The sequence below is a fragment of the Panthera uncia genome (assembly GCF_023721935.1).
Source record: "Panthera uncia isolate 11264 chromosome E2 unlocalized genomic scaffold, Puncia_PCG_1.0 HiC_scaffold_20, whole genome shotgun sequence".
NCBI classification, from domain to species: domain Eukaryota; kingdom Metazoa; phylum Chordata; class Mammalia; order Carnivora; family Felidae; genus Panthera; species Panthera uncia.
Window position 1 is genome coordinate 15572128 of NW_026057589.1, and position 13779 is coordinate 15585906.

The 13779-nt window shown below is 45.3% G+C and overlaps 1 protein-coding gene across 1 annotated transcript in view; it reads right to left on the minus strand.

Annotated features, from left to right (window-relative positions):
• The window catches only part of ADAMTS18 (ADAM metallopeptidase with thrombospondin type 1 motif 18), a 76710-nt gene that overhangs the window by 30025 nt on the left and 32906 nt on the right, over nt 1-13779 (minus strand). The window contains 3 exon segments of the mRNA XM_049622902.1: nt 9254-9498; nt 10207-10330; nt 11164-11294. Of these exon segments, the coding sequence (XP_049478859.1) occupies nt 9254-9498; nt 10207-10330; nt 11164-11294 (500 nt within the window).

A 13779-nucleotide genomic window follows, 5' to 3' on the forward strand; every position in this document is an offset into this window, starting at 1 on the left:
GGAAGCACTCAGTGTGACCCTGGCCATCCCCTTGACCACAGGCCGCCCGCCTGTCCCCCCTGACCTCCCTGCGCAGAACCTGGAGAGCATGTGATGTGATAACCACACAGCTGAGACTCTAACTGCCCCTGTGAAGGCTCAGGAACGCATCTGGGACGAGGCGTGGTTTGAAAATGGTCATTCCCGCCACGCACGTCTATGTTAAGCCATCCTCAGTGACCTCGTCAAAAGCGGTCGCCGACTGTTCGCAGCACTGGTGAAGAACGCAAAAGCCCTCCCGGTCACGGGGATGCCCCTGCCCCCTGCCCGAGGCACAAGATCACGATACTGCTGTTTCCGAGCTGCCCCGCACCGCCTGTCAGGCTGTATGGCAAGCTGTTAAATGCACAAATTTAGAAAGACCGCCAGTGATTCAGTCTACTTAACTGGACTTCGTCCAGAGAATTTTCCAGCCAACTGGCACTGGGTCTCTAATTTACAGCTGGCAAGCAACCTCCCTAACTGCTTCCAGGTCCTCAGAACTGTTTAATGTCTACCTTTAACACACGAACCACCTGACTTCAGACACAACATTCAGCAGCTTTGACCGCAGGGTGCGGAGTTATAAAATTTACAGCTTCTTAAGTTGGAAAACCACAGACAGGCTGGACTCTACCAACTGCCCTCTGCAGGAGGGGGGTTCGGTTTCTGCCTCAGGCACACAAAGTTAAAACAAAGGACACATTGAGTAATCTTGGGTAAGCAGTTTTCTTTTTTTTTTTTTCCTGTTTTTGCTCCCACTTTTTTTAATGTTAAAATGATAAATGCCTTTAACCCGTTTTGCATTTTTTGTAATTGAAGGCTTTTTTTTTTTTTTTACATTAAAGCTAACAAAAAAGTTGTCTGATTTCTCCCATGTAAATCAGAGTTATGGATAGGCTTTAAAGACTGGCTTTTTAATTAATGCAAGCTAGAAAGCTAGTTTCTTATCCTCCAAACGTGTCTGATTGCTTTAAAAACAAGAACAGGGATGCTTATGATAGTTATTGTTGCCAAAGGATTGCATGTGTATCATCTACAGTCGATCACAATATCACCAGGAAGCTGAGGGCTAGTCTTACCCTGGCACTATGAATAAATAAACCCATTACAGGGTCTCTAGCTAGTTAAGCAGCAACCGTGGACTCAAGTCTCTGATACTGTCTGACTCCAAAACTTGACATCTTATCTCTTACAACACTGTCTCTCAAACTCTGGAACACAATGTCTAGGACCTTACTATGAATTCTAAAATCTGGGGCGTCTGGGTGGCTCAGTGAGGTAAGTGTTCGACTGCAGCTCAGGTCATCAACTCACAGTTCTTGAGTTCGAGCCCCACGTCGGGCTCTATGCTGACAGCTCGGAGCCTGAAGCCTGCTTCAGATTCTGCGTCTTCCTCTCTGTCCCTCCCTGGCTCACGCACTGTCTCTCTCTCTCTCAAAAATAAACAGACGTTAAAAAATAATAATAAAATTCTAAAAACTGTAGGAGCCGTGGGTAATACTTATCACCGGGATTCGACAGGATGCCACAGCATTTACGTTGCGCTTGGGGTTCGAACCCGGAACTTGGATTTCTTGAGTGCGCCAATGTCTGGTTTAAGCATATGCGATTCTTAATCTCTTCAATCCACTTTCCCCTGTGTTTATTTAGATGTCTCACTGAACCTGCTGTTTTAGCAACTGAAATACAACATGCTGTGTAGACTGGCCCTTGCTGAGAAGCCACGACTGGCACCACACGTTATACGTGGAGTGACGGCTCAGAGAAGGGACAGCTTGTGTGGTGTGGACTGATGTGTTCGCAAGGTCCTGTGATTGCTGGAAGAACTTGGGACGTCCCAACTCAGCCCGTTCGCTGTCTTTGTCTTCCCGTTTGCTTCAAAGCTGGAAGAACACAACCAGGTATGGTCACTGCTATGATGTGACTTGCCTCCGACAAGAGGCAGTAAGGCACAGACCCTGATGGGGACTGAGAAAAGCATCTATGAGGCAGCTTCAAAGGTGTGGGCGGACCCTCGGAGCCTCGACCACACTTCTAATTCAACCTGCCAGCATTCCTCGGAGTTTAATGAAGAGAAAGAAATAGTGTTCTCCAACCTGTCACACAAGTATTTGCCATGAATTAACGGGAGGTGCACGCTTCAAATGGCAAACGGCAAACATCTAGACAAATGATGTGGCATCACAAAAGGACCTCTGAATCGTCCTCTGGAGTCTGAGGTCCGTATCATCTGTTCCGAATTAATTCTCCATTCCGCCTTTGCCTCTTTTGTGTTTTGTGTCTTCACTCAGTCCGTGCTACTTGGCTAATCTCCTCTCCCCGACCCTGGTTTTATCTCGAGGCACATCTTTACTCAGGCTGGCCCCGTTCCCGTGGGGAGAATTCAGATGGCGGGGTCACAAGAAAGGAGCTGGATGCGAAGGGAAGAGTCTGCCGGTGGGGCTCACAGGCCATTGTGTCACTGATCAATGTGCTCGCCCACCTGGTCCCCGCCACCCTGTCATCTCCTCTTGCCAAAGCATGGAGGAAGTTGTTGATTATAGTAATTTTCTTTGGATGTCTTTTTCTGCCTTGAAACTGGCCTGGGGTTAACCTGTTTCTCACTTCCTGTCATTCCAAAGGCTGCTGCTGTGGTCAGCGGCCAGACTCTCCCCCGGTTACGCTATTAAATGCAACGGGCTTCCCAAGAGTTAAAGGCCCCCTCGTGCCACTTCACATGGAAGAAGTCCTCAACATAAAAGAGAGCTTTTAAGGCCTTTTACAAAAGGAATGAATGCTGTAAAAACAAAGGTGATCATCTTTCAGTCTTCAAGTAGCAACCCATGTGACCACGTCATCCCGAGTCGCTGTTTATCAGACCGAGAGGAAGTTACTTTATAATGAAACACTCCTGATGAATTTCCGCACCTTCCCTCTGACCGAATGGCAGCTTGATAGAGAATAGGACTTGGTGGTTGTTGGGGGGAGGGGGGGGGGAGAGAGACACAGGGAGCTGGAGAAAGAGACAAGGAGGGAGACAGGAAGTAGAAAAGCAAGAAGGAAGTAGAGGAGGAAGGGGGAAGAGGGGAAGGACAGGAGGAGGGAGCAAAAAAAATCTCACCTTCAGTCATTTCTAAAGAATGTGTCGTCTGTAAGGGGACATCTCATGAAAAAATAACTTTCTGTGTTTAACTTTTTTTTAAGTAGACTTCACACCCAGTGCAAAGCCCACCGTGGGACTTGAACTCACGACCCTGAGATCATGACTTGCGCTGAGATCAAGAGTCGGAGGCTTAACCGACTGAGGCACCCAGGCACCCTTGTTTTTAATTCTCATTTGCCAAGGCCTCTTAAAACTGGATGCTGAACCGGCCTTTTGCACAGTTGCTTAAACAAAGAACAAAGTCAGTGTGGGGCACCTGGGTGGCTCAGTCGGCTAAGCGTCCGACTTGGGCACAGGTCATGATCCCACGGTCTGTGAGTTCGAGCCCCATGTGTGCTGACAGCTCGGAGCCTGGAGCCTGCTTTGGATTCTGTGTCTCCCTCTCTCTCTCTGCCCCTCCCCCACTCGTGCGCGTGGGCGCTCTCTCTCTCTCTCAAAAGTAAATAAACATTAAAAAAAAAAAAAAAGAACAAAGTCAGTGACCTTAAATTACCTATATCTCAATCTCAACATGGAAAAACATGAAGTTTTCAGCTTTACTCAAGAAGCTTGACATGGGTCTGTGTACTTCAGATTAAATGACTATTTTTCAACAAAGGCTGTGTAAATTTCAACTCTGATGTTCAGCTTTCACATTTCTGCCAGTTCAAAATGTAATTCCTTACACCACACACACACACACACACACACACACACACAATCTAGCTGTGTGGGGTACAGAAGTAACACATATTTAGCTTTCCTCGTGTTCTCAAAGCCAATCAAATCAACATAATGCAGTGAGGTCCATACATAGTATCCTCAAGACTTAAAAAATAAACTGACTTTTCAATCCTTCAAATGACTAACGAGCACACTAGTTCAATGAGAAATTCTTTGGACTTTATGCCAGACTTACGTTGTGGGGAAAAAGCTAACAGAAATATGTGGAAATTATCTAGTTTATAATAACCATCTCTGTAGTGATCTCAGAAAGCGTCTGATTGCCAAATCAATATTGATTTCTTTCTGCGCTGGGGTGTGTGCATGTGTGTATGAGTCGTTTTTCCCTGGGCTGTGCAGAAACATAATACAGGCTCATGAAAGTTAGCTCCTTTTCTTCAAGTCATTTACATGGATATGTATGCATGCGCTTCAAAATAAAAACTTGATTGATGGGCTTAAATAATGCCTTAAAAATTTAAGACCGAAGACAATCCTATAAATCCTTGATTACCCTTAGGAATTTCCCCTGGCCACCGAGGAAATCAATGGGGCCGGCACTGGTTAAATTGACATCCACCTGTTGCCAATGTTGAAACATGTAGACTCCAGGTTCCAAGGAGAGTGAAGGCTAGTAACAGAGACCGCGTTTTAAAATCGGGTGACTCAGTGATAGAAGGGAAGGTCTGTTTTCCATTTAGTTTAAAGTGAGCTTCCCTATGAAGACATTCTAGAAGGTTTTGACATGTAAAAATAACCAGACGCAGAAGACACTTTTATTTGGTGTCAGGCCGTGCGCTTAGTTCTTGAGGTTAACTGACAGCAGTCAATTATTTCCAGGACTGCCTTACCCTTGCCTTGCTCTAGGCAAGGCCCAGAAATGGGTGGAAAGATCTGGCAAATCCACCCCCCTGGAAGGGCAGGCAAGTCGCTCCCCTCCCAAGTGAAGCTCAATCTGCTGCGAACCGGGCAGCAACGTCTTAGGTGCGAATCATTCCTCCGGGAGAGGCAAGCATTTAAAAAAGCATATTGATCCCTCAAATGCAATTTAGGAGATCCAATTTCAATACTTTAAATGCTATTCACTGTACTTAACTTTCAGCCGTACGGTTTTAAGGCTGGTCCTAAGAGATGATGAGACCTAGTGGTTTTTAAAATGTCTACTGCAGAAGTTTAGGCCTCTTCAGAGAACTCTGGATTACAAACCGTGGTTTGGGGCAGAAGGGCTGAAATGGGGGAGGAGAAGTCTGGCCTCACAGCCTGCCACTCCGGACTTTGCTCAGAGAAGCTCTCCTTTCACTTGTATTGCTGTTATTACTATGATGACGACGGTTTGCGTATATAGCTGACCCAGGCTGTGGGTCATTAATTTTAGGAGTACAACATAGTGACCCAACGCATTTCTCGTTTGTTTCATTTGTCACCTCCGTGCAGGACTTCTCAGCTTCGAAAGCAGGTTCTTTGTACACGAATGAATACATTTTATCACCGGATGTCATTTATTCAAGAGACAGTTTTTTGAGCAGCGACCATGTCCCAGGTATTGTGCCGGTGTGGGAGGCTACAAAAAGTAGGCAAGTCATTTTTCTGCTACCCTGAGGTCTGAGCTGCTATAAGAGCCCTTCGGGAAAGTGCCGCAGGACACAGGGGAAAACATAGCCTGGGGAAATCATTAGGACCCGCAACAGTTGAAGTGACTCACGCCAAGTGACACAGGCAAGGGGGAGCCAACTATTTAGATGTTCCCTGTTCTAAACCATGCTGCTTCGAACAAGAATGGCGACCACATACGAAACTCACTCTTGACAGACTGTGCGTTTTACACACACGCTGTACAGACTATATGTTTTAGCCACATAATTTATGTCTTTGCCATTTATGTATCTCCAGTGCCTCATACAGGACTAAGCACAGAATGGGCAACCAATGAATGTTTGCTTAATGTTCTCCTTATCAGACATGGAAAAGAACAGACATGGAAATGAACAGAGGAAAAGTGCTTTGAAAGTAGTTATCCAGAACAATACCAACACGGTGGTCGAAGACAGGAACGAGCTAAGATATTGGGAGGAGCGGATGAATACACATGAAGGAGAGAAACATTATCCCCCCAGTGCCATCGCCATCAACAAGAACTTAGTGAACATTTAGGAATTTTAAAAGGCCGGGAGAGAAAGTGCTTTCTTTCACAGACTTAGACTTGCTAAGATGGATGGAACAGCATTTCTCATTTTGGAAGTTCCCACCCTTTGATTCCAGCATCCCATAGGATTGCTAAAACACATTCAACATTTTTATATTGGAATGAACACATTTTTGGCTCCCAAAGTATTCATTTTGGTTCAATCCATAGTTGTATGGAAAGGCACGTGAACTTTACTTAACTTCCTTTAAAGACTATAGCCGTGGATTACTTGGATACTGATACATGGTGTCATTTTGGAAAATGTATGTTATTGCTTATTGTGATTTAAATTTCAAAAATCACTGTGTTCTCCTGATCTTGGAAAGGTAGGAGCATGGGATAAAAACTGCGCAGAAATTTGATGTCCTCCCGAGGACATATTAAAATTATATATTTAAATATAATTAAACTTATAATTTAAAGCAAACTTTAAATATTAAAATCATTAACCCCAATTCTTTGAAAAGATAAAACAGACATAATACTAGGTGACTAGACTTTTTTTTTTTTTTAGCTCCTAACACAGTTGCAACTCTTGAATGAAACCCTAACTCCTTTAAAATACAAGCAAGGCATATCCAATTAATCATACGAATTTCCCGCTCCATGGTCTCCAGACAGGTCGCATTCCTAAGATGTTAATTTAAGCTTTCATTCAACCTCTAAGTAGAATGAGTCCATAAAGCAAGACTCTACAACAACAGCTAAGCAAATGTGATCTTAACGCATTGTGGCAAAATCGCAACCTTGTCTTAACAGAGATATTATCACAGCTCTTGTTCTATTTATATTGTAGTAGGAAATTATTTAAAAAGTACTCTACATGTCCAGTCGAACCTGGGGAAGACTTTATGTTTTTCTAATTTTGTTTAGATCTCGCCAATAGTTCTCCTTACATTTTGACCTATTTTCAAGGAGGTGTCTGTGTGTGCAAAGAGAATGACGAGGGACCAAATTTGCAGAACGCCATCACCAATTAAGGCCCTTCTTCCATTTCTCAAAGCTAACTCCTACCCATCAGGGGACATTTAGGACCGGCTGGATACCCCCCGAAGATTTAGTTTTAGGCAGGGCTACAAAATATGGATGGAGGAGAGAAGGAATCAGGTTTAACTGAAGACAAAGCGTAAACGCAAATAGCAGCTCCAGGCTGGTCTCATGTTCAGTGACAATGCGTCAATTATCTGGTTAATTCGATCAACGCAGACAGCGCCGGGGGGTATTTCGGGTTCCAGAGATGAAAGAAAGAAGGATCTCTGTCATTCTGCTTTGCTCTTCCCATCATTTCTGGCCTTATTCTTTGTTGTGGTCTTTCTGCAAATAATCTCTGTGTAATGGCAAACCTTGAGTTGCAGGCGGGATCGTGCCAACCTACTAGAAAAGCTTTGCGTTCACGAACAAAACCGGAGAGAGAAACGACGACAACAAATGGGTACCTGTCACGAGGCAGTAAAAAACCTAGTTCTCACCCGGAATGATGTGTGCACTTTGTTCCGATCGCCCTCGGCAGGAGCCGTGAGAAGCATCCCGCCCGCTTCCGGACTCGGGTTGTTTTGTGGCCACAGAACTTGGTTTGCGTACGTTTGCTCAGAGGTGGATCAAAGGCCTCTTGGCAACACTAATGAAGCGTCGTTGCTCTAAAACTCCTACCTTGCAAGCTAAACATACGTGTCTAAAGAAAAGAGAACTTTCCTGAAGAGACGGAAAAGAGGTTTCCCGCTCAGATGCTTGATGGAAAAGAAACAGAACACAGAACATCGAATCCAAACGAACAAACAAAAGGTTTGCAACAATACCCAAAAATGTTGAATCAGAATTCCATTCTTATGCGGTAGGGTTAATGAAAGGGTCATTTCGGGGACTGGATCCACTGCTGAGCTCCCAACCACCCCAACTTTAGTCCAATGTGATGTAGACTTCGTGCTCTCGTGTCTGAAATCCAAGAGCTGAGAGGGTTGGAAGACGCTTTCCTAACTACAGCTTTTCTCCGAGCAGGTGATACAAGATCTCTGAGGGACCTCCCACCACACAGACAGAGGTGACAGGACGTAGTATTTCAAGTGACAAGATAATAGGAATTTTAGTGAATTAACAATCATGGTCACCATCTAGAACCACGGTGCAAACTCAAGCATCTACTGAGGCCCTAAGTTCCCTGCTCTTGAGAGATGTCCAAATCTCTATTTTTAATGTTTATTTCTTTCTTTTTGAGAGAGAGAGAGAGAGACATGGAAAGAGGCAGAGAGAGAGAGAGAGAGAGACAGAGAATCCCAAGCAGGTTCTGTGCTGTTAGTGCAGAGTGGGACACAGGCCTTGAACCCACAGAACCATGAGATCATGATGTGAGCTGAAATCAACAGTCAGAAGCTTAAGTGACTGAGCCACCCAGGCGCCCCCATATCTCTCGAAGAGATTTCTTATCATCTTTATAAGACATCACAAGCAGATACACTGGCTGATTTTTATCCATCCACTGTTTTTCTCTTACCTCTAAGGAAATAACAGCCTACCAAAGTAAGGTGGTTTGCTGGGATTAAAACCTTCTTGGCAGGGGCGCCGGGTTGGCTCAGTCAGTGAAGTGTCTGACTTCCACTTAGGTCATGATCTTACGGTTTGTGAGTTCCAGCCCCGCGTCAGGCTCTGTGCTGACAGCTCGGAGCTTGAAGTCTGCTTTGGATTCAGCGTCTCCCTCTCTCTCTGCCCCTCCCCTGAACTCACTCTCTCTCTCTCTCTCTCTCTCTCTCTCTCTCTCTCAAAAATAAACACACCGCAAAACTAGCTATAAAAAAACTTTCTTGGCATTCAGGCAAGTGTTCTTTCCACTAGATCATTCCACCACCTAGGCCAGTGGACCTATGCGGTCAATAGGGGCGAGAGGCTTATCCAAACGGCAGATACAGACAACATGGGATTATCTCAAGGGCATTCCTCCTCTACTCCCTAACGTTCATGGCGGTCAAGTGCAGGGCTGAGAAGCTGGCACCTCAATGTGAAAACCGGCACCCTGTCTTGGAGACGCATCAGATTCCCACCCTCTTTGCCAAAATACGAGCTGCCGTCTGTTCCTCTTGGCACTTGGCAAGTTGGCTCACGAGGAAACAGATCTGCACGAGAAGGGGCGTTCCTCGAGCTAGCTCAGAGCGGGGCCATCACTACCAACACAGCGAGAGGCACCGAGAAGTGAACAAACAGAAGGGGCTTACTTCAAAGACCAGCGTCTCGTTGGTAGGTCCTGGCGCATACAGACGTTCTGGGTGGTTGAAGGCCCGCTGGTACTCAAACACGGTCCCAGCGAAGGTGAACTCCCCAGGCCAGTCGATGCTCCAGCCCCCCGTGAGGTAATACTTCTGACCGAGGCTTCTGACTGCCAGGTAACCAGCGGAGGGCTGTAGCTCCTGGACCTCGATGCTTCGGGCCCCCGCTGGCACGGTGACTACAGGATAATATTCTAAACGGGAAGAACAGAACATTGCTGTTTTCCACGTTGCACACTGCAGCAACGGGGCCAAGATGCTCAGAGATGTGGTGATGTCCACTCTTCTAGAGCGGGGCGGGGGCACCACGAGTGCACATTCGTTCCCGCTCTACGAAGTGCAAACCATCAGTGATGTCACTTTCTCAGGGGAAGGAACACCAGAGAGCAAGTGTATGTTCCTTCCCCAAGGACCTGTGTGTGGACAGCAGGGACGCTCTTCTCCTTTCCAGAACAACCAAGGCCACAAAATCCAAGAACGCTTTCTATTTTCCATCTACCTGGGAGAAGGTAGTGATGTTCGGGACAGAGCACTCTGCGTTTCATTTTACTCAAGATTCGTTTGGAGAAGTGCTTCGGGTATTCATGTAACGTTTTGAGTGCGGCTCAGGGGTCACATCCTGAATCGGAAGCTTCAAAAGGAGTCCTTTGTGTAACAAAGGCGGGGAGAACGTGGGACGGACTGCCAGGTAGAAAGGCATCTGTGTGACACGCCTCTGAGTCGGACGTGTTGGCCGAACCCCTCGCCCCGAGAAACCACCCATCCTCTGCTGTCCTTGCAACGTGTCTGAGACATCGTCCTCTGTATGTCAGGCGAGCTGGTGCATGGCTCGACCATACCCAGCTTGACTCAAACGTGCTCAGCGGCGAAGCCATGGCCATGAAACAGCAGGCGTCTCTTACCATTTGCCTTGTGCTGGTTGAGGTACAGGCCTTTATAAAACTTGCAAGTTGAATTATCCCCTTTGCAAACACCACACGCGTCCAAAACTGCGTTAGAGCCCAGTTCATGGTCGCATCCCACTGGCTGTGACAAAAATAAATAAATAGATAAAGTGCGAAAATCAAGGATCAGAAAAGCCCGTGGGTAAGAATAACCAAGACGTATGTACATGGGTCCCTGTTTTCTTCTCTTAAGAAAATCAGAAAGCGAGTACAGTTTTAGGGTTAAAAGCAGAGTCTCAAGTTTGACCGGGGGTTCCGATCCTTCCTCTGCCTTGACCAGAGGTAGGACTAGGGAAGTTCTAGAACTCATCTAAAGCTTGCTAAGTCTCTTCATTTGGAAAACTGGAATAAAAAGTCACTGGCAAGTGAGCTCTGCTGCTGAAACATAACAATGCTGGGCCACCTGCATGACCCCCACCCCTCCCCACTCAATCCCCCCAAAGAACACACACACACACACACACACACACACACACACACACACAGAGGCTCATGATGGAATTAAAAGGCAGACTAACTGGCCGTAAATACGAGTACTGTTTCATAACACATCTGTGGGGCTCTAACCACATAACAAAAAACATACTTAGCAAACATGCTGGGCAAGTTTACTATTATCTATATTCTTATTTAATTGTTGCGACTACTGGGTGTAGCAAGGTATGTCATCATCTCCATTGCATACACGTGGGGACGGAGTGAAGAGGAAGGAACTAAGAATTTCTGACGGGGTCTTGCAGAGAGTAAGTGGGGACATTGGAGACAGTCCTCAGTTCCGATTTGCCAACAGAGCCCTTGTCCCCACGCCGCCTTTTCTCCAGACACAGAATCTCTTGTATCACTTCTCACGGTACCCGTTTGGTATGAGGAAACACAAGCGTGACCACACGTCCCAAAGTAGAAATGTTCGCTTACTTCACAGATCCCATCAATACAAACGTCGCGTTTGTTTGGGGAGCAAGGAGTTCCGTCTTTCACCTTGCCAGACATTGCGAAAAAAAATTCAAAGTTCTCAGCCTTGCAGTACAGTTTACATCGATCTGCCTCTAGAAGCAAAGACAGCAGGACAGGACGTGATCAGGAGGAAATCACCGAAAAATGACATGATGACCAAAAAGGGTACATCACATTTATTTAGAAAGCGACCATGACTGAAATGGTCAATGTTACGATTTTGTATGTGGGTATGGGTGTGCACGCACGAATTCATGTCTACGTGGCTTTTAAAAACCTGAATCCCATTTACAATTCATGTAAAACTGCTTTCACACACAACCATTTTATTTTTCTAATCCTTGGTAAGAGCCACAATACACGTGACAGGTGGGTTGTACAGCTACCCTCGTCGGTTAGCAAATATCTCAGGCTTTCCAGGACTTAGGGTCCACTATGGACGATACAAAAATGGAGGAGTGTTTCTGTGTTCCAATAAAACTTTATTTAAAAAAAAGAAAACAGGTCAGATTTGTCCCTCAAGCCATTGTTTGCTGACCTTGACTTAAGACATGGATTACTTTAGATATTTATTGAGAAAAAAGCTTAGGCACTTTGGGGAACAACAACAACAAAAAAGACATATGGTTCATGTTTATAAAACATACAGAGAATAACCATGTCATAAAAATGAGGAGGAAACAAACTGAACCTAAAGGCCAAAAAATGTAACTTTTATTGACTCCAAAGTGCCTGGGAAGTTTCTGGTATCACAGGCAAGAAGAAAAAAAAATTTACTGTGTTTCTACAGAGCTCTTGCTATCGGAAAGGAATTATGCCAATTTCCCAAATACAAATCGTTCTTCTTGGCCAGCACGGCCAGATGACATTTCTCACAGGAGACTGCGTGGGCGACAGCACACGAAAGCCCTGACGACAGCTGCACAACAAACGTGTAAACAGTTTTCAAATAGCTGTGCATCACAGAACCTCTCAGGAACAAAGTCCAAACTTCGATGCGAAAGAAGTTAGATTAATGTGATCCAAGTATGCAGATGTGTGGGTGGGCTAAAAGTCTCTCCTTTACCTAGAAGTTTCTTTTTTAATTTTAAGGTTTTTTTTTAATGTATTTTGAGAGAGAGACAGACAGACAGACAGAGGGAGAGCATGCGAGCACACGCAAGCGGGGGAGGGGCAGAGCGAGAGGGGGAGAGAGAATCCCAAGCAGGCTCCATTCTGTCAACGCAGAGCCCAATGAGGGGCTCAATCTCAGGGAGCATGAGATCATGACGAGAGGCAAAACCAAGAGTTGGATGCTTAAGTGAGCCAGCCAGATGCCCCTAGAAATTTCTTTTAATAGCCTTATTAAATACCTCCTAATTTTTGTACATGAGATTGTGGAAGACATATCTATACCCTTTCTTTTCTCCATCATGCCCAGGAATTGACAAGCTCTAGAAAGTTCTGTTTTTCCCCCGCACAAGCTCCTGGGCAAGTCTGTGAACTAGTCTACTGGAAACAAAGCAGGCAAAAAGTCTCACTACCGGAAGACAAAGACTGCCTGCATTTATTTAGAATCTTCCCTTGTTCTGTGCTCGCTTCGGCAGCACATATACTTCCCTTGTTCTTCCCAAACTGCTGAATTGTCACAAGACCTTTAAATCAGGGTCGGTCTTTCCTGATTCTTAGTACACATTAGAAGGAGAAGAAGCAGAGACCCCAGGCTGGGTCCCTGCTTAAGTCAACGTTGTGCCCCCGCATCTAGCAGAATGGCTCCTGTGCCATAAATGCTCAGTAAACATCTGTGAGTGAGTGAATAAAATGGCAGGCTCCTTACTTAATAAGGCTGTGATTAAATGAGTGAAAAGCTTTGAAACCAAAAAATATTTTACAGGTGGGGTGTCTGGGTGGCTCAGTTGGTTAAGTGTCCAACTTCGGCTCAGGGCATGATCTCACGGTCTGTGAGTTAGAGCCCCACATCAGGCTCTGTGCTGACAGCTCAGAGCCTGTATTTGGGAAACTGGCATAATTCCTTTCTGATAGCAAGCTCTGTAGAAGCACAGTAAATTTTTTTCTTCTTGCCTGTGATACCAGAAACTTCCCAGGCACTTTAGAGTCAATAAAAGTTACATTGTGTGTTAAAGCAGTTTTACATGAACTGTAAATGGGATTCAGGTTTTTAAAAGCCACGTACATGTGCATTCATGCATGTACACCCATGTGTTCGGATTCTGTGTTTCCCTCTCTCTCTGCCCCTCCCCTGTTCGCACTCTGTCTCTCTCTCAAAAATAAAATAAAAACATAAAAGAAATTTAAAAATTATTTTACAGGTTAGATTTACTTGCTTGGGGCACCTGGGTGGCTCAGTCAGTTAAGGTCCCGACTCTTGATTTCAACTCAGGTCATGATCTCACAGTTCGTGAGTTCAAGCCCCACATCAGGCTCCATGCTTTCAGTGTGGAGCCTGCTTGGGATTCTCTCTCTCTCAAAATAAATAAATGTAAAAAAATAATTAGCCGGTTAACTTTCTCCTCATGTACTTGACACAGAACCTATTTAAAGGGTGATAACAAAACACGTTCCATAAACACTGAATTT